The sequence below is a fragment of the Miniopterus schreibersii genome (assembly GCF_964146895.1).
Source record: "Miniopterus schreibersii genome assembly, chromosome: 9".
NCBI classification, from domain to species: Eukaryota; Metazoa; Chordata; class Mammalia; order Chiroptera; family Miniopteridae; genus Miniopterus; species Miniopterus schreibersii.
In genome coordinates, this window is record NC_138118.1 from 38,125,817 (window position 1) to 38,147,828 (window position 22,012).

General features: G+C 39.0%; 1 protein-coding gene across 10 annotated transcripts in view; it reads right to left on the reverse strand.

The window, feature by feature from the left end:
- SUGCT (succinyl-CoA:glutarate-CoA transferase) overlaps positions 1–22,012 on the reverse strand; it is an 844,228-nt gene that overhangs the window by 465,931 nt on the left and 356,285 nt on the right. Inside the window, exon 12 of one of the 10 annotated variants that reach the window (XM_081148084.1) lies at positions 20,094–21,278. The exons of the other annotated variants lie outside the window; for them this stretch is intronic. Coding sequence (XP_081004210.1) covers positions 21,143–21,278 — 136 coding nt within the window. The 3' untranslated portion in view covers positions 20,094–21,142. Of the gene's footprint in view, positions 1–20,093; positions 21,279–22,012 lie in introns of those variants that run through there. 10 annotated transcript variants of the gene reach the window in all.

The window sequence follows — 22,012 nt, forward strand, 5'->3', positions numbered from 1 at the left end:
TGTGATGTAGGTATTGGAATGTGTATTGTATATATGAGAACCTGAGGCTCAGAGCAATCAGAGGACTTGCTCAAGACCACAGAGTTAGTCAATGGAAGACTCTAGTTCCAAATTCAGGCTTTTGATATTCAGTGATCATAACAGAGGCCTCCTTGGTTAGTTTAAAGAAGTTCTCATTTCCTGCTACCAGTGTTCTCCTTTTTTTATTTTGACCTGACATTGAGAGATCTGCCCTCTTTTCCCTTTGGCCAATTCTGCCAAACTTGGTTAGCTTTGCCCCTCCCTCACTGACTGCCAGAAACCAAAATGGGCACTAGAAATAAAAATAAAAAAGTAACAAATGTACCACTCAGGTAGGGGATGTTGAGAGTGGGGAGGCTGTGCAAGTGTTGGGACAGGGGTATGTGGGAACTCTTTGTACTTTCCTCTGAATTTTGCCGTGAGCCTAAAACTGCTCCAGAAGAAATTAAGTCTTAATAAAAATAAAACAAGACATAGTCTTTGCCTTAAGAAATTTACTATCTTGTCAAGGAGGAAGAGAAGTAAACAACTGATGACAACTGAGTGCTATAATGCTTTGATGTAGCAGCATAGGAGGGGCTGCTAAAATAGACAAGTGCTGCAGAAAAACCTCCTGAAACGTGTGTTCATTTTAAAGGACTGGTAGTAGCAGCCAGTAAGACAAAAAAGCTGCATCATTTTAGGGAAAAGGAGTGAGCGTGTGTGAGCAGACAGTGAGGATTAAAAGACCAGGACACATTATAAGGAACTGCAAGTGGCTGTAAGGTGACAAGGCTCGGAAATGCAATTACAGGTGTTAAAGTAGTTCAAACTTTACCCTCAAAGCCCTGCAGAGTCCCCAATACACCTATGCAGGAAGTAGAGTGACCAAATTTGCCTTATGGTACCAAGATGTCAGTTTTTAAAAATTAACATTACATTTAAGTGCCTTTGGAGTTGCAATCTCTCCATTAACTGCCAAATATTACTCCAGGTGCCACTTTCCAGTATTCTGCCCAAGTCTAGTAAAAATAATTTGATACCAAATTTTGAAAACAGTCAGAATAAATGGAGCTCTTTAATAAACCCTTGAATCAATTCAAAAAATATTTGTTTAGCACCTCTGTTTAGAAGGCCCTGAACTAGGGCACTTAATTTTACAATATTATAATAAAGTCTACAAATAAGTAAATATTCAATTATATATTCAATTTTATATATATAAGGAATATATACACATATTCCTTAATCCCTTCACCTTGTTTAACCCAGCCCCATAAGCACTCTCTCCCTCTGACAGCTATCAGTCTGTTCTATGTATCTATGCTTCTGTTTCTCTTGTTTGTTAAATTATTTTAATTAGATTCCATATGTAAGTGAGATCATATGGTATTTGTCTTTATCTTACTGGCTTATTTCACTTAGCATAATAATGTCAAGGTCCGTCCATGCTGTTATAAAGGGTAAGATTTTCTTCTCTTTTGTAGCCAAGTAGTATTCCACTGTGTAAATATACCACAGCTTTTTCATCCACTCATCTAATGATGGGCACTTAGGCTGTTTCCAGATCTCGGCTATTGTAAATAATGCTGCAATGAACATGGGGTACATATATTTGTTTAGATTAGTGTTTTGGGTTTCTTTGCATATATTCCCAGAGGTAAAAATGCTGGGTCAAATGGTAGTTCCATTTTCAATTTTTTGAGAAAACTCTATAATGTTTCCCACAGTGGCTGCACAAGTCTGCATCCCCACCAACAGTGCACAAGGGCTCCCCTTCTCCACATCCTCTCCAACACTTGTTTGTTGGTTTTTTGGCGATAGATATTCTGACAGGTATGAAGTGGTATCTCATTGTGTGTGTTTTTTAATTTTACTTTTTATTGTTGAAAGTATTACAGATGTCCTTTTTTTCCCCCCAATAACTCCTTCTACCCCAAACCCATCCCCCGCCCCAGGCCTTCAGCACACTGTCGTCTGTGTCCATGGGTTATGCATATATGCATATAAATTCTTGTGGTTTTAAATTCTTGTGGTTTTAATTTGCATCTCTGTGATAATTAGTGACTTAAGCATCTTTTCATATGTCTAGTGTCCATCTGAATGTCCTCTTTGGACAAGTGTTTATTCACATCCTTTGCCAATTTTATAATTGAGTTGTTTGTCTTCCTGATGTTGAGTCTCATAAGTTCTTTATATATTTTGGAAATTAACCCCTGATCAGATATATCATTGGTGAATATGTTCTCCCATGCAATGGGTTGTCTTTTCATTTTGTTGATGGTTTCTTTTGCTGTGCAAAAGCTTTTTAGTTTAATGGAGTCCCCTTTGTTTATTTTTTCTCCTTGTTTCCCTTGCTGAAGGAGATGTACAGGCAAAAATATTGCAATAAGAATTGTCTGAGACTTTACTGTCTATGTTTTCTTCTAGGACTTTTATGGTTTTGAGACTTACATGTAATGCTCTTATCCATTTTGAGTTTATTCTTGTGTATGGCGTAAGTTGGTGGTCTAGTTTCACTGTTTTGCATGTACCTGTCCAATTTTCCCAACACTATTTATTGAAGAGACTGTCATTACTCCATTGTATGTTCTTGCTTCCTTTGTCAAATATTAATTGACCATAAAAGTATAGGTTTATTTCTGGGGTCTCTGTTCTGTTTCATTGATATATATGCCTGTTCTTATGCCAGGACCAGGCTATTTGATTACAATGGCTTTGTAGTATAGTTTGATATCAGGTAATATGATACTTCTACCTTTCTTATTCTTTCTCAAGATTGCTGAGGCTATTCCGGTTTTCTGTGGTTCCATGTAAATTTTTGGAATATTTGTTCTAGATTTGTGAAATATACCATTAGTATTTTAATAGAAATTGCATTGATTCTGTAGATTGCTATGGGTACTATAGATATTGTAATGATATTAATTGTTCCAATCCATGAACACAGTATATGCTTCCACTTATATGTATCTTTCTTAATTTCTTTCTTCACTATCCTATAATTTTCTCAGTATAGGTCATTTACATGTTTGGTTAAATTTATTCCTTGGTACCTTATTTTTATTGTTGTTGCAATAGTAAATGAGATTTTCCTCTTAAATTCTCTGAGAGTTCATTATTGCTGTTTAAAAATGCAACCAATTTCTGAATATTAATTATCCTGCTACTTACCGAAGTCATTTATCAGTTATAGTAGTTTTTTGTTGGGGTTTTGGGGGTTTTCTATGTATGGTATCATGTTACCTGCAAATCATAACAGTTTTACTTCCTGTTTTCCAAATTGGGTGCATTTTATTACTTCTTTTCTCACTGCTGTGTCTAGAACTTCCAGTAATATGTTGAATATTAGGATTGAAAGCAGACATCCATGTTTGTTCCTGATCTAGGGAAAACGCTTTTAAGATTTGCCCATTGAGTATGATGTTGGCTGTGGGTTTGTCACAAATGGCCTTTATTATGTTGATGAATGTTCCCTCTATTACAACTATGCTAAGAGGGTTTTTTTGGTTTGTTTGTTATTTCTACTTAAAAATTTATTGTTATTTTAATGAATTACTGCTTCTGAAGTGACTTGAACTTCTTAAACAACTCATTTCTTTATGTCAAAATAATTTCTATTGAAGATTAATTACCTCATTGTACATACTCCTCAGCACACCTTATGGTGAAAGCAGAAATTCTAATCATATATTTGGAGGACAAGTTGGCAATATCTACCAAAATTTAGAATCACATATTTTTTTTTTTTCAAATGGGGAAAAGGACATCTGTAATATTTTAAACAAAAATAAACACACACAGAAAAAAAAAGAAGCAAAAAAAAGCTGAGTTTTTATCATAAATGAGTGCTATATTTTTTCAAATGCTTTTCTGCACCTATGGGTATGATGTCATTTTTATCCTTCATTTTATTTATGTGGTGTATCACATTTATTGATTTATGAATATTGTCCCAACCTTGCATCCCCACTTGATCATGCTATATCATCTCTTTAATGTACTGATAGATCCGGTTTGCTAATATTTTGTTGAGGATTTTAGCATTTATTTTCATCAGGGATATAGGCTATAATTTTCTTCCTTTGTAGTATCTTTAACTAATTTTGGAATTAGGATAATGCTGGCCTTGTAAAAAGGGGTTGGAAGTCTTCCCCCGTCCTGAAATATTTGGAATAGTTTGAGAAAGATACGTGTTAGGTATTCCGTGAATGTCTGGTAAAATTCACATGTGAAGCCATCTGCTCCAGGATTTTGCTTGCTTGGAGTTTTTTGTTTTTTTTTATTACTGCTTCAATTTCATTAATGGACCAATTGTAATTGGTTTATTCAGGTTTTCTGATTCTTCCTGATTCATTTTTAGAAGGCTGTATGTTTCCAGGAATTTTTTTTTCATTTCACCCAGGTTGTTCAATTTGTTGGCACATAGTTGTGTGTTGTTTTTTATCATTTCATGAAAATCAATTTATTAAATTTATTGAGATAATGATGGTTAATATTAAAATATTGGTTTCAGGTATGGGTTTCTATGTTACAAGATCTGTATATTGTACTGTGTGCCCACCACCCAAAGTGATATCTTCTCCTGTCACCATATATTAAGACCCCCTTCACCCCCAACCCCCTTCCCTCTGGCAACCAACACACTGCTGTTTGTGTTCACAAGTCTCAGTTTTATATCCTACATATGAGTGAAATCATATGGTTCTTAGCTTTTTCTGACTGATTTATTTCACTTAGCATAATATTCTCAAGGTCCATCCATGTTGTTGCAAATGGCAGTATTTCATCCTTTCTTATGGCTAGGTAGTATTCTATTGTGTTGATGTACCACATCTTCTTTATCCAGTCCTCTATCACAGGACAGTGGCTGTTTTCCATGTCCTGGCCACTGTGAATAATGCTGCCATGAACACAGGGGTGCACATGTCTTTTTGAATATATGTTTTCGAGTTTTTGTGTATATATTGAGGAGAGGGTTTGTTGGGTTGTATAGTAGCTCTATTCTTAATTTTTTGAGGAATTGACAAACTGCTTTCTATAGTGGTTGAACCAGTCTACATTCACATCAGCAGTGAATGAGGGTTGCCTTTACTCCACAACCTCTCCAACATTTGTTATTGCTTGTCTTGTTGATAATACCCACTCTAACAGGTGTAAGGGGGTATCTCATTGTACTTTTGATTTGCATTTCCCTAATTCCTAGTGAGATCAGATATCTTTTCATATATTTATTGGCTTTCGTATGTCTTCTTGAAAGAGGTGTCTTTTCAGGTCCTCTGCCCCTCTTTCTGATTGTGTTGTTTCTTTGGTGTTGATTTTCATGAGTTCTTTATATATTTTGGAAGTGAAACCTTTGTCAGAGCTTCTCTTTGCAAATATCACCTCCCATATGGTTGGCTGCCTGTTTGTTTTGTTGTCAGTTTCTTATGCTGTGCAGAAGCTTTTTAGTTTGATAGAGTCCTATTCATTTATTTTTTCATTTTTTCCTTTTTTCCCTTGATTTTGGGGTCAAGTTCATAAAATGTTCTCTACAACCAAGTTCCATAAGTTTAATTCCTAGGTTTTCTTCTATGTAACTTACTGTTCTCGGGTCTCATATTTAGGTTTTGATCCATTTTGAGCTCATTTTTGTACATGGGAAAAACTGTAATCCAGTTTCATTCTTTTGTATGTGGCTTTCCTGTTTTCCCAAAAGAATTTACTGGAGAGACTATCTTTACTCCATTGTGTGTTTCTGGCTCCTTTGTCAAAAACTATCTGCCCATATACATGTGGTTTTATATCTGGCCTCTCGAGTCTGTTCCACTGATCTGTGTGTTTGTTTCTGTGCCAGTACCATGCTGTTTTGATTATCATAGTATAATCTGAATTCAGGTAGTATAATTTGCTCTGTAGTATAATTTGAAGTCTGGTAGTGTGATACCTCCAGCTTTTTTCTTTTTTCTCAGCATTGCTTTGGCTATTTGAGGTCTTTTGTGGTTATAAACAAATCTGATGGTTTCTTACTCAATTCCTTAAAAAATAACATTCGTATTTTGAGGGTGATTGCATTAAATCTATATATTGCTTTGAGTAATATGGCCATTTTAACTATATTGATTCTTCCAATCCATGAACACAGGATATTTTTCCATTTTGTTGTGCTTTTCCAATCTCTAGTGTGTCATGAAAGGTCACTGTTTCCTTGTTGATTTTCAGTCTGGAAGATGTATCCACTGATTAAATGGGGTGTTAACATCCCCTCTTATGAAAGTATTACTGTCTATCTCTCCCTTAATGTTCATCAAGATTTGCTTTATATATCTAAGTGCTCCTCTGTTGGGTGCATAAGTGTTTCTGGAGTTATATCCTTTTATTGGATTGTTCCCTTTATCATTATGCAGAGTCTTTCTTTGACTCTTGCCATAGCCTTAGATTAGAAGTCTTTTTGTCTGATATAAACATTGCTACCCCAGTTTTTGTTTTGATATTTCATTTCCATTTGCATGGAATATTGTTTTCCATTGCTTCACTTTCAGCCTGTGTGCATCTTTTGTTCGGAGGTGGATTTTATGTAGACAGGATATATATGGGTCTTGTTTTCTTATTCATTTAGCTACCATATGCCTTTTGATTGGAGCATTTAATCTATTTACATTCAAAATTATTATTGCTAGGTACTTATTCATTGTCATTTTATTCTTTAAACCTATGTTCCTCTCTCCCTCTATTTCTTTATATTTTCTTCTTCTCCTTAAAGCAGGCCCTTTAAGATTTCTTGCAATACTAGTTTGGTGTTAATGAACTCATTTAGTTTGTTTGTTTGGTTGTTGTTTTTTGTCTTTGAAGCTCTTTATTTTTCCTTCAGTTTTAAATGATAGTCCTGCTGGAGAGAGTAGTCTTGATTGTAGGTTTTTGCTTGAATTTCTTTTATATTTCATGCCAATCACTTCAGGGCTGAAGTATTTCTGTTGAGAAAGCAGCTGGTGGCCTTATGAGAGACCCTTGTAGGTAACTGTCTCTCCCCTGCTGCTTTTAGATTCTCTCTTTGTCTTTAACCTTTGCCATTTTAAAGACATGTCTTAGTGTGGGCCTCTTTGGGTTCATCTTGATTAGGACTCTAAGCTTCCTGAACTTGTGTACCTTTTTCCTTCATCTGGCTAGGGAAGTTTTCAGTCATTTTTTCTTCAAACAGGTTCTCTGTTCCATATACACTCTCTTCTTCTTCTAGTACTCCTATGTTACAGATGTTGTTACACTTGATGTTGTCATAGAAATCCCTTAAACTCCCTTATTTTTTTAAAATTCTCTTTTCTTTTTGATGCTCTGCCTAGGCTCTTACTGTTATCTTGTCCTCTAATTTGCTGACTCAGTCCTCTGCTTCATCTAATCTGTTGTTGATCCCTTCTAGAGTATTCTTCATTTAAGATATTGTATTCTTCATTTTTGACTGGTTCTTTTTCTTGGTGTCTATGTCCTTTTAAAATGCTTGTGGAGAGGGAAGATGGCGGCACTGTGAGAAGCAGGAGAGGCCCCCGCTCCCAGGCACGGACTCAATTTACATCTAAAATCCTTGTAGCCAGCTTGGAAAAACAGAGAAACATACCTGAGTAGACGGAGTGCGAGTGGGGAGCACTGAAGAAACATCACAGACTCTGGTAAGAGGGGGGGGGTGTAGGAACAGGGAGTCCCCCCCTGAAGCCTGTGCTGGGCTCTGAGCCTGGAGGTTTGGAGTCTGCAAAGCTCCCTCCTCTCGGGAGTGCGGACTGGCATCCAAAAGCGGGGATCTCACACCCGGAGCAACGAGAGGGGAAGGAGCGCCCTGCAAACAGGGCAGAGGGACCCAGGGGAGCGGTGAGTCCACGAGGACGGGACAGCTTCTTCCTAGGAAACAAAGCCTCTAATGGCAGATAGTGCCTTCCTAGCGAAACAAAGCTTCTAGTGGTGGCTGCAAATGGCGTCTAGTGTTCAGGATGCTGACCATAGGAAGGGCTGTCCCAAAGTGTGTGGCACCCAAGTGGTAAGGGCCAGAGGACTGCGCTGAGTGGCCACACATGGGGACCCTCTGCCTCTCTGTAAGGCATTGTGTTGAGCCCCAGAAAGCACTGAATCTGCATGGCATGGGGGAGGGGAGGAGCCCTCCCGCCCTGAGCTCCTGGTGCTGGGAGGCTGGGATCTGTGACCAGCCCTGAGGGTGTCCTCCAGCCCTGAGCTACCAGTGCGGAGAGGCTGGGATATGTGACCAGCCCTGAGAGGCATCAGGGTGGCGTGTGAAGCCACCCCAGCTTTGCTGAGACCAGCGGTGCAGGGAGCTGCGTAGAGCTGACTTTGGGTCCCCTACCACTGGGTGCCTTGGGCGTGGGTGGTGAGACCTTGAAGGGCATTCTGCCTGTGTGTTACTTTGTGCCTTTGTGAGTCTGATTGTGGAACTGGCTCCCACCTTCCCAGCATGCACTGTGAGGACAGACAGCTGAGGCTGGGATTGGGGTCTCCACAGTAGATTGTCTGAGAGGTGGGCCTGGAGCGACGAGCCTACAAGAGCTGCGCAGGGAGGGCCGGAACCCGCCTGCCTCTCCTGCAGCCAGGAGCACCTGCCCAACAGGAGAGGGGAGGGTCCCATTCACTGAGGCCCCAGACACCCAGGCAGGGCACAGTCCTGCCTCTCCTGCAGCCAGGAGCACCTGCCCAACAGGAAAGGGGTGGGTGCCATTCACTGAGGCCCCAGACACCCAGGCAGGGCACAGTCCTGAGGGGGAAGGGAGAGCAGCTCACAGGAGGACATTACAAAAACAAGACTCTCAGGGACTGTTGTTTGGGGAATGGAGGAAATGCTGAAAACCACTGCTGGGGGTTGGGCAGGCAAAGGACTTACCAGAATTTTTTTTTTATCAAACCCACTGAGCCCAGGCTGCTAAAACAGCCCATACAGAAAAGGCAATAGGCTGAAATCAATCTGAAGCTGTAGCAGGTCAGTGCATGAGGAACTAGAATCAGAGGACAGGGTAGGGACTGAGGAGCCGACTGTGGAGCAGAGACTAACTCCTGCAGTGTGAGTGCCTGACAGCGAAACCTCTAAGGGGAGTGATAACCTGGGCTACACTAGCCATCCTGCACCCTAAAGACTCTACAGAAGACTCTGGAGTAAGACCAGGCAACTACAAGGTTGCAAAATAGTTGACAAGAGGAGGTGGTCCACGGAGAGCCTCAGAACCATCTACCTAAGAACACCAGAGCCAAACCTAGATGGCTCCTGACACTGGGTGATACACAAGTACCTCCCAGGAGAACTGAAATCAGCATACAAAAGAGTGACCCTCAGACAACATAAACTGCCCAGAAGAAACACACAGGATTGACTGTCTTTTTTTCTTCTTTTTTTTTTTCTTTTCTTTTGGTTTGGTTTTGGTTTTGTTTGTTTTTGTTTTATATTTTTGTTTGTGTGTGTGTTTGTTTTTTCTCTTTTTTCCTTAGGAAGGAGAGAAAGGGGAGACAATTTCTTTTTTCTTCTTTTTAAAATTTAATAATAATTTTTTTAAAAAAATTTAAAAAATCATTTTTAACTAAATTTTTTCTCTTTTTTATAAAATAATTTCATCTTGCTTAGCTTGTTTTTAGTTTTGTTTTGCTTATTTGCTTTGTTTTGTTTTATCCTTGCTTCTACTATCAAGACTTTTTGATATCACTGCTTAATGACTGAGACTTTATCATTATAACCAAGTTTACTGCTTTCCTCTATAGTTTCCACCAAATATCCTCCAGACTCTCTCCCTGCCTGGGCTATATCTCTCTCTCTCCTCTCAATTCATTGGAATAATTTTTTTTCCTTTTTTCTTTTTCTTCTTTTCTTTTGTTCTATTGTTATCCTCCCTTCTGTCTTCCTGTCTTTTTGTTCAATTGTTAGTTTCTCTTATTCTCTATCTTGTATTTTTGTTTTCTCATTTTCAACTATTATCCTATTCTTATTCTCTCCCTTAATTTTTTGCTGGCCCTTCTTTCAGAATCTTTTCTCTGCTTCTGTTATCTCCCAGTAGCTTCTCATTTTTTACATTTTAGTTTATTATTATTTCTAAATTTTCACCACTATTAACAACAATATACATCTCTCTAACTGTAAGCATTATTTTTCTTTCTCTCTTTCCTTTCTTTAAGCTTTTTTTTTTTGTATATGTGTTCTCCCTTCACACTCCGAGTTCTGTTTTCACATGGGTTGTTTTCATTGTGACTATCAAGATATTTTGTAAGATACCTCTTGTTTCCTGGAATTTTAGTTGTGTATTTTCCTGCCTTGCCAGCACCTGTACAACAGCTTACACAACAATGTTGAGGCTGAGACACACAGTTAGCCAACCTGAGAGGAGGGTCCTCCCAAGGACTGATCTACAACAATCTAGACCGAACCACAAGAGGAGAACATAAAGAAACCACAAAAGAGACACCCACAAGAGGGACATGCCTAGAGCAAAGAGCTCAGAAGTATAAGGAAAACACACCTCTGGGCTCCACTGGACCCACAAGACAAAGTCCCATCCCACAAGACTGGGAGACAACAAATATATTTAATATATAGATACATACACTAAGACCTACCAAAATGGGGAAACAAAGAAACAACCCGAAAATTAAAGAAAAGGAAACATCGCCAGAAGAAGTCTTTGATGAGATGGAGTTAAGCAAGTTATCAGAAACACAGTTCAGAGTACTGATTATGAAGATGTTCAAGGAACTTAAAGAGAAAAATAAGGCAAAAGAGGATAAGATCGAGGACTTTAGTGAAACATGAAAAAAGAGATACATACCGTAAACAAAACTCAGAGATAAAGAATGCTGTATCTGATATCAAGAATGCACTGGAAGGAATTAAAAGCAGGCTCAATGAAGCATAGGATAGAATAAGTGACTTAGAAGACAAGGTAGAAAAAATCAATCAGAGCAGCAAAAACACTTAAAAAAGCCTGAGGATAGTCTAAGGGAGCTCTGAGACTACATGAAGTGAAACAACATTCACATTATAGGAGTGCCAGAGGAGGAGGAAAGAGAGCAAGGGATAGAGAACTTGGTGGAGGAAATAATGATAGAAAACTTCCCTAGGCTGGTGAGGAAGAAAGCCACACAAGTTCAGGAAGCACAGAGGGTTCCAAACAAGAGGGACCCAAAGAGACCCACTCCAAGACACATCATAATTAAAATGGCAAAAGTCAAGGACAAAGAGAAAATATTAAGGTCTGCAAGAGAGAGAGAGGCAGTGACTTACAAGGGAAACCCCATAAGGCTGACAGCTGATTTCTCAACAGAAACTCTTCAGGCCATAAGGGAGTGGCATGAAGTTATCAAAGTAATGAAAAGCAAGAACCATGCAACCAAGATTACTTTATCCAGCAAGGCTATCATTTAAAATTAAAGGTGAAATAAAGAGCTTCCCAGACAAAAAAAGGCTAATGGACTTCAGTACCACCAAACAAGCATTGCAATTAATGCTAAAAGGACTGCTTTAAAAAGAAGAAGGAATAGTGAGAGAAAGGTACATCAGCATAAAGGGGGAAAATGGCATTAAATAAGTTTATATCAACAGTAACCTTTAAGGTAAACGGAATGGTCCAATCAAAAGATATAAGGTAGCTGAATGGATAAGAAAACAGGACCCAAATATATGCTGTCTACAAGAGACCCACCTGAGACAAAAAGGCTCACAGAGGCTAAAAGTGAAGGGATGGAGTAAAACATTCCATGCGAATGGAAAGAAAAATAAACCTGGAGTAGCAATTATTATTTCTGACAAAACAGACTTCAAAATAAAGGTCATAACAAGAGACAAAGATGGTCACTACATAATACTAATGGGGTCAATCCAACAGGAGGAAATAACCTTATAAACATTTATGCACCCAATATAGGAGCACCTAAGTATATAAAAAAATTCTTGGGGGACTTTAAAGGAGAGATTGACAGCTACACAATCATAGTGGGGACTTTAACACCCCACTGTCTACATTGGACAGATCATCAAGACAAAAAATCAAAAGGAAAACACAGACCTTAAATGACTCATTAGACCAAATGGATTTAATTGACATTTACAGAACATTTCACCCCAAAGCAGCAGAATACACATTCTTCTCAAGTACACATGGAACATTCTCAAAAACAGACCACATTTTAGGGCACAAGGAAAATCTCTACAAATATAAGAATAATGAAATAATATCAAGAATCTTCTTGGATCAAAATGCCATGAAACTAGAAATCAACCACTATAAAACTAAAAAATATTCAAACATATGGAGGCTAAATAGCATGTTATTAAAAAATGAATGGGTTACCAATTAGATCAAGGGGGAAATCAAACACTTCACGGAAAGTAACAAAAATGAATAAACAACAACTGCAAACCTATGGGACACGGAGAAAGCAGTCCTGAGAGGAAAATTCATAGCATTACAAGCCTATCTCAAGAAACAAGAAAAAGATCTAATGAACCACCTAACACAACAACTAAAAGAACTAGAACAAGAACAGCAAGAAAAGCCCCGAGGAAGTAGAAGAAAGGAAATAAGAAAAATCTGAGCAGAAATTAATGACATAGAGAAAAAAAAACAAAAAACAAAAAATCAATGAAACCAAGAGCTGGTTCCTTGAAAAGATAAATAACATTGATGCACCTTTAGCCAGACTCACTAAGAAACAAAGAGAAAGGACCCAAATAAATAAAATCAGAATTGAAAGAGGTGATATAACAACTGATCCAACAGAAATACAAAGGATTGTAAAAAAATACTATGACCAACTATATGTGAACTATTTGGACACCAGGGGGGAAATGGACAAATTCCTAGATGCATACAACCTTCCAAAGCTGAATCAAGAAGAGGCACAAAACCTGAATAGGCTGAAAACAACTAATGAAATTGAAGCAGAAATTAAAAATCTCCCAGCAAATGAAAGTCCTGGACCAGATGGATGTCCAGGAGAGTTTTACCAAACATTCAAAGAAGAATTCACACCTATTCTATTCAATCTATTCCAGAAAATTCAAGAGGAGGGAAAACTCCCAAACTCTTTTTATGAGGCCAGCATCACCCTAATCCCAAAACCAGATAAAGACACTACAAAGAAAAAAAATTACAAGCCCCTATCCCTGAAGAACATAGATGCTAAAATCCTCACTAAAATACTAGCAAACTGGATCCAGCAATGCATTAAAAAGATCATACACCATGTCCAAGTGGGATTTATTCCGGGGATGTAAGGCTGGTAGAACACCCACAAATCAATAAATATGATACATCACATAATCAAACTGAATGACAAAAGTCACATGATCATATCAATAGATGCAGAAAAAGCATTCAACAAAATCCAGCACTGATTTCTGACAAAAACTCTCAGCAAAGTGGGAATAGAGGGATCATATCGCAACATAATAAAGGCCATATACGACAGACCTACAGCCAACATCATCCTCAATGGGGAAAAACTAAAACCATTTCCATTAAAAACAGGAACAAGAGAGGGATGTCCACTTTCACCACTCCTATTCAACATAGTACTGGAAGTCCTAGCCATAGCCATCAAACAGGAAAAAAACATAAAAGGTATCCAAATTGGAAAGGAATAAGTAAAACTGTCATTATTTGCAGATGACATGATATAGTACATGCAAAACCCTAAAGATTCCATCAAAGTACTACTAGATTTGATAAACAAATTTGGCAAGGTAGCTGGATACAAAATCAACATCCAGAAATCAATAGCATTCTTATACACCAACAATGAACTTTCAATGAGAGAAACTAAAAAAAAATACCATTTACCATTGCAACCAAAAAAATAAGATACCTGGGAATAATCTTAACCAAGGATATAAAAGACCTGTCCTTGGAAAACTATGTGACACTGAAAAAAGAAATAGAGGAAGATTTAAACAAGTGGAAGAATATACCATGCTCATGGATTGGAAGAATTTTAATATCATTAAAATGTCCATACTACCCAAAGCAATTTATAAATTCAATGCAATTCCTATTAAAACACCAACAGCATATTTCACAGACCTAGAACAAACATTTCAAAAATTTATATGGAACCAAAAAAGACCCGGAATAGCAGCAGCCATCTTGACAAAAAAGAACACAGTGGGAGGGATCACATTACTGGATTTCGAACTGTATTACAAATCCATTGTAATCAAAATGGCCTGGTACAACAACAGGCATATAGATCAATGGAACAGAACAGAGACCCCAGAAATAGACCCATGCCATATGGTCAGTTAATATTTGACAAAGGAGGCAAGAGCATCCAATGGAGTAAAGACAGTCTCTTCAATAAGTGGTGCTGGGAAAATTGGACAGATACATGCAAGAAAATGAAACTAGACCACCAACTTTCACCATACACAAAAGTAAACTCAAAAAGGATAAAAGACTTAAATGTAAGTCATGAAACCATAAAAATCCTGGAAGAAAACAGGCAGTAAAGTCACAGACATCTCACGTAGTGGAATTTTCACTGATACGTCTCCTAGGGCAAGAGAAACAAAAGAAAAAATAAACATATGGGACTACATCAAACTAAAAAGCTTCTGCACAGCAAAGAAAACAGCCTCAAAATACAAAGGAACCGCAGGGTTTGGGAGAACATATTTGCCAAGGATGTATCTGATAAGGGGCTAATTTCCAAAGTGTACAAAGAACTCATATTACTCTGCAAGAGGAAGACAAACAACCCAATTAAGAAATGGGCACAGGACCTGAATAGACACTTCTCCAAAGAGGACATACAGATGGCCAAGAGACACATGAGAAAATGCTCAACGAGTTAATCATCAGAGAGATGCAAATTAAAACCACGATGAGGTATCACTTCACAGCTGTCAGAATGGCTACCATCAATAAATCAACAAAGGACATGTGCTGGCGAGGATGTGGAGAAAGGGGAACACTAGTACACTGCTGGTGGGAATGCAGACTGGTGCAGCCACTGTGAAAAACAGTATGGACGTTCCTCAAAAAATTAAAAATGGAGCTGCCTTTTGACTCAGTGATTCCACTCCTAGGAATGTATCCTAAGAATCCTGAAACAGTAATCACAAAGAATATATGTACCCCTATGTTCATAGCAGTACAGTTTACAATAGCTAAGATCTGGAAACAGCCCAAGTGCCCATCAGTAGATGAGTGGCTAAAAAAGCTGTGGGACATATACACCATAGAATACTACACAGCTGTAAAGAAGAAGAATCTCGTACCCTTTGAGGCAGTATGGATGGACCTGGAGAAAATTATTCTAAGTGAAATAAGTCAGGCAGAGAAAGACAAATGTCACATGATCTCGCTTATATGTGGAATCTATAGAATTTAATAAACTGATGAACAGAATAGACTCAATGATGTGGAAGCATAGATCAGACTGATGAATGCTAGAGGGATGGAGGAGGGTGGGTGGGTGGAGGGGGAAAGAGTAACCAAAGAATTTATATGCGTATATGCACAACCGAAGGACAGGGTCAATGGTGGGGAGAGGGACTGGGGAGGGGGATGAGACGGGGTGAAACGAGTTATTGGGGAGAAAAAGGGATATCTGTAGTATTTTAAACAAAAATAAAATAAAATAAAAAAGAATTTAAATAAATAAATAAATAAATAAATAAATAAATAAAATGTTTGCAGTCTTGTTTTTTAAGTTCTCCCTGAGATCATCTATTCTTCCTTTAAGATCCTTAAGAATCCTTTTAATCACTGTTTTAAACTCTGCATCTGGTATCTTAGTTGCTTCCATTTCATTTAACTCTTTTGCTGGGGATTTCTCTTGTTCTTTCATTTGGGGCACATTTCTTTGCCTCCCCAATTCATTTGCCTTTTTTGTGTTCGTCTCTGTGTATTGGGTAGATTAGCTATGACTCCCAATCTAGTTATGAAGTCTTTCTGAAGTAGGTGCCTTGTTAGATATCAGTGATCTTCTAGATTACCTGAGCTAGGTGCTCCAAAAATGATTCTTGTGTGGTTTATGTGCCCTCTCCTGTTGTAGTTGAGTCTTGAATGCTGTTAGCCCATTCATAAGTAGAGTTAAGCCTCAGGTTGCCTGGTTATAAGGTTAGACTTCGTTCACCATGTATTAGTTGCTGTTCAGGTGCTACCCCATGAATAGTCCAGATCTGGTGTTGTCCAGAGGCCCCTTTTGGCTGTGCCATTTTTGTGGCTAGTTGGGTCAAGCTTTGCTGTGGTTTGAAGCCCATCACTGGTTGTGTTGCTTCTGGGTCCAGTCGGCTGGGGTTTCATTGCAGGTTGATGTCAGATGTTGTGTGTAATTGGCATTGCGCTACCTGACTGGCGCTACCAAGATATTCATTGTTTGGCTGCATGTACTGTGCCTGGGTGTGTGGCAGAGAGGCCAGGCTGTATACCAGAATCAGCTTCCTGAAGCTGTGAGCGGTGGGCATATCAATAAAAGTCCAAGGCTTTCTGAGGTCAGCATCCACTTGTCAGCTACTCTGCCACATCCTGAGGGTGCCTGGATTTCCTCCACAGTCTTATGAAGAAAGGCTGTAGAGTGGGCCCAAGCTGGCCATGCCCCACTGATCTTTACATTCAGCTCAAGCACATTAGGGCAACTTGGTCAGAACGACAGGCCTAGTGGGTCCCCTACTTGTGGGCAGCAAGGTCAGGCACTCCATGAGGAGAATCTGGCCCCTACTCCAGAGCCATACCACTCAGTCTCTGCTACAGTCTCCAACTCTAGCTCCCCCAAGAGGAGCATACCATAGTTTCAGGTTGGGTGCAGCTAGCTCCCAAGAGTAAGCTCAGCAGGGTGGTGCCAGTGGGATTTGGGCAAACAGGTCAAGTAAGCCTCCCATTAGGGGTGGCACTGGCTAGGCTACAGGAGCAAGGCAAGCTGCACGCCCCACCCTAGCTCTACAGCTGTCAGAGACCCCGATGGAGCTGCACACTGAAGGTCTCAGCTCTGAGCTATGCTGCCTTCCCCCACTTGCAGAACTGAGCCCAGTAGGCTGGAGCCAGTGGGACTTGAAAAAACAGATCAAGGCAATCTTCCACTGGTGCCAGTCTATGGGAGGGGAGCAAGCTGCACACCTATCCCTAAGTTCCACAGCTGTACCTTCAGAGACCCTGAGGAGCTGCACTCCAAAGGTCCCAGCCCCCAGCTGCACTCCCTTCCCCCAGAGAAACTGAGCCCAGCTAGAGGGAGCCAGCAGGACTTCTAATAACAGATCATGGCAGTTTTCCACTGGTGATTGCGCCAGCCCATGGAAGAGGAGGTGAGCTGCATTGTCAGAGACCCTGATAGGAGGCTCCAAAGGAGCCAATGGTTTCAGCACTGAACTGCACACCATATCCCCTGCAGAACTGAGCTGAGAAGGACAGGGCCAGTGGGATTTGGGAAAACAGATCAAGGCAGCACTCCACTGGGGGTGGTGCAGGTCTGCTGGAGGAGAGCAAGCTGCACACCTCCCCTTAGCTCTGCAGCCATGTCTCCAGAGACCCTGGAGTCTTCGGTTAAAGGTGGCACCTGCCAAATGCACAGGAGGGGGGAAAGACTGGCCTCCTTTCCAAAGCCACACAATTCAATGACTGTGTTATTGTATGCCTACAGCTTCTCCAGAAAAAAAGCACATCAATAGGTAGGTCCCTGTTGGGTGCAGCCCACAGTCCTTTCTGCTGGACTCGAGCTTGTCAGGGTAGTGTCACCAGTATTTGGAGGAATAGGTTAGTTTACTCCCCAGCTGGTGCTGTAAGAATAGGAGTTCCCAACCCTGGGAGATGGTGCCTGCAGGCAGTGTGGTATTTTTTGACTCAGGACTGGGATCTCAGTAACCCACCTTCTAGACCTCTCTCTGGAGCCATGCCACCATATGCTGTGGGTCGCCTTCCCTCTACCAGAGCCCCAGGTGACTGCCCAAGGGCAAGCTCCTGTGTAATGGCCCTTAGGAGAACATCTGGGATTCTAGTAGACTCTCTCTTCTTCCAAGTGGACAGAGTCCCCATTGATTTTCACTGTCAGATGCTATGAAGGCTCCTCTTCCCACCTGTAGTGCTCTAGTTTGGAGGTCCTCAGCATGAGGTTGAGACACCGCACTTCTCAGGGAGACTTTTGCAGCTAATATATATCCCTCATACTTCTTGGGTGCCGGGGCCAGCCCTCTTCACATCTCTGCCCTTCTTACCAGTCTCTGTGTAGCCTCTTCTATAAATCCTTGAATATAATGCACCTGTTCAGCTGTCCTTCAGTTGGCTATTCAGATTGATTGCCCTATAATTTAGCTGTAAATCCAGTTTGGTGCCCAGAGGAAGTATGTGTAACTTTCACCTACCCTGCAGCAATCTTGGATCCTCTATGGAAAAGTTCTTAAAAACATGTTTTTAAAGTATTCTACAAAGTCTGTAGGATTACTCTAAGGAAAGTTCAATAGGCCAGGGCTTTTGTCTTTGTTTTTTTTTAAAGCAGTATTCCTAATGCTCAAAATAGTCACTGACACATAGTAGGTGTTCAATAAATGTTTGTTAATAAATGAGTGAGAGAATGAATGAATGAGAAGCATATACCATTGAAACTCTCGAGTCCTTCAAGTCTCTTCAGGTAAAAAGGGTGATTTTTCTGACTCTAAGTTGCTGGAAGACTTAGAATTCTACCAGGTAGAGTATTCCCTTCAAGACATCTCTTTAGGATGGGGGAAATGCATGGAGCTGTCAAAATGTAAAAACTAGTTATAAGATGAAAAAGTTCTGGGGATTTAATATACAGCATGGTAACTATAGTTAACCATACTCTATTATATATTTGAAAGTTGCTAAGAGAGTAGATCTAAAAATTCTCATAACAAGAAAAAAAATGTAACTACATGAGGGGATGGATGTTAATTAAACTTACTGTGGTGATCATTTTGCAATATATATATATATAATCAACATATATAATCATTATGTTGTATACGTTAAATTAATACATGGTATGTGTCAATTATATCTCAATAGAAGTGGAAAAAGAGATGCCTATGTAGGTTAATTAGAAAATAGAAGTTTCTGATGAGCAAACTGATTTTATGATGAAAAATAATCCCTTTTTTTACAAGTTTAAAAAACTACTTTATCATAAAGTCATAATTTTTGCAACATGATTTGCCTGTCACCTCCCTCACCCTCTCTCTGGACCCACCTACTTGCATTCTTACCCTTGATCACTGAGCTGCAGGAACACTGTCCTCTTAGCTACTCTTTAAACTCCCAACCATGTGCTCACTGCCTAGAAAGCTTCTCCAAGATATCTGCTGGTATCCCAACCTCATTTCCTTCAGGACTCTGCACAAATATCACTTTACCAGAGAGGCCCTAACCAGCCTAAATGTAATAGCCAGCATTACACTCAACTTTTGGCACTCCTCATTTCCCTTCCCTGCATTATTTTCACCAACTTATGTTGTTTCATTTACTTCTCTGTCCTCTGTGTTTAACAAATATTTATTGAGTGAATAATCAAACAAGGACACAATGACATTTATGTACCACTTCAGGGAGACAATATGATATGTGAAAAGGTACAGCCCTTTGAATATCTTTTCTAACTAACTATTCATTGTGGGGTCTAACCTTGAGAGTAACCTCCCTACACTCAGAATTTTCATCGGAAAAGAAAAACTAATAATACTTTTCTGGTAAGCATTTGGCATCAAATAAATGCTGGTTCTTCTCCTTTCTTTCACCTTACCTCCTTTTTGTGATTGGTAGTTAATGTGTCTATGATTCACAAGCTCTGAAATTGCTGGTAAATGAAAGGAACAATGTGTTGAGCATACCTTTAGCAATATCATTCCCAAAAATAACTCCTGTGGATTCTGTTTGTGTTTGATAACTGATAGACTGGATACAAGGCACAAAAGGACACCTTCTTTTCTACTGGGAACCCAAATAGAGACATTTGAGGATGATTTCATGAAACTGTAGCATTAACTTTGAAGCATGACTGTATTAGAATAATGGTAAGCCTGGGAAACATTCCAGAGAGAGAACAAAAGAAACTGAATGGGAGTGTGGCTGGAGCATGCGCCTTATAGTGAGAAAAAGAGAGAAAGGAAAGGCTATGTAAGATTATGGAAGACCATGATGCCTACCTAAAAATACCCAATTTAATACTATAATTAGCAGAGGGCTAGAGAGCCACTAAACATTTGAATATTAGTAAAACATAGAATCATAAAATGGTAAATTTTAAAAACATTAACAGAGACTTCTGAAAGCTGAGCAGTAGACAGCACTAATGAACCCAATGACATTTGTTCAGAAAAACAAATGACAAGTTTATAAATGAGAATGAATCATATCCTAATATTCCCTGTCATCACAGTTTGATTCACTACATAGAAGAAGAGACATGAGCTAGAAGAGACTGAAGATCTGCTTATCACATGAGAGCACCAAAAAATGTCAACACACTAGAACAAGAGAACATGAAATCTGGCCTCTGAGCAACAAGGGTTCTCTCTCTGTGGTCTGAGTAGGGCTCTGTTAAGCTTACTCCCTAGTCTCTTTCTTGTTTTGATTCTTTATTCTCATTAAGTGCAAATAAAGACATAAGAACTCTATGAGTTCCAAAATGTTGAAATTCCCTTTCTGTGTATATAAGAGTACGAAAAAGGTGATAATATATAATTCACCTTAAAGAGACAAAATAGAAATTAATCTGCTACAGTGCTACTAAAAGCCTTCTCACCACAGAATTCTATAACAGAATTTAGCAATGAATAAAAATTTTAGGACTTAGGAAACCAATAACGTAACTTCAAAGTTCTTGAAGTTATGGAAGTGCTGGCAACTAAATAACAGGATTACACTTGTATCTGACTCAGTTTTGCATTTTTCTTGGGTCTGCTCTTCTCACAGAATGGATATAATTTATTTAGATTACTAAAGAGCTTTTATAAGGTTCTCACAAGAGCCTATTATTGAATCTTGGTAACATGGTGTGAAAGAAAAAAGTCATATCAATGAATTAAATGAATTAAAAGCTGCTTGAGAGGCAAAGAGGCAAAAAGCAGAAATAAATGACCAGTTCTCATGTGGAGAAAGGTTAGTGATTAAAGGCTCTTAGGCTTTGCAGTAAAATCAGAGTTATATTTAACTAATGACTAGGAAAGGGGAACCCAATTATTATTCCCCTATTCTTCGTATATCAGTCCCATACACAGAGCCCCATTGACTGAAGAGCTTTTGGCACATGGAGGAGGTACAGGCAGTGTAGAGAGGAAGTGCTTAAAATCCAGGAGAGAGCAAATAGGTAATGAATGTTGACTCCTGTAGAAAGCCCCAGATATAAAGGAAATAGAAGTAAAAATTATATTAGCAAAATTTTATTTTCTAAGGATGTTGAGATATATACACACACACACTACATAGAAACACTAGTGCCTTTTCACAACACAAGATATGGTATTTGAACAACAGTACATAATTTATTGGCATAATGAGCGCCAATGTTCCATACATGTAGAATAGTTCAAGTGGGCATCTAGATCTGCAAAGACCAAAGTCTATTTTATATATTTTGAAATGTAGAAATTAATAAATGACACTGATAACAAAAAATTAAGAATTACTACCATTTTCTGGGGCAAACTTGGTAAATTGGTACAGGTTTTAACAAAAGCATAACCTGACATGAATGGAATAATTTGGAAATCAAATACTCTAAATGATTAATGTTAATGCTTTGTGACCCATAACTCAATATGGCATTTTCAAAACATCGTGAAAAACTTCACAAAAGGGGGTCAGAAAAGCCAACAAATTCCTGACTTAACCTCCATTTGTCTCAGTTTTCTTATCCACAAAAAGGGGAATAATAAAATTTACCTCCAGAATGACTGTAAGGGTTAAGAGAGGTGAGGTATGTAGAGTGTTTAAGACAGTAAAGGTGAAAAATAATGTCAAATTATTGTTGGTGGTGGTGGTATTTATGATGTTCCAACTCCAAACAACAAGCCACAAACAATCAATACATTGTGACTTTCTTGTTTATATCATTGTTA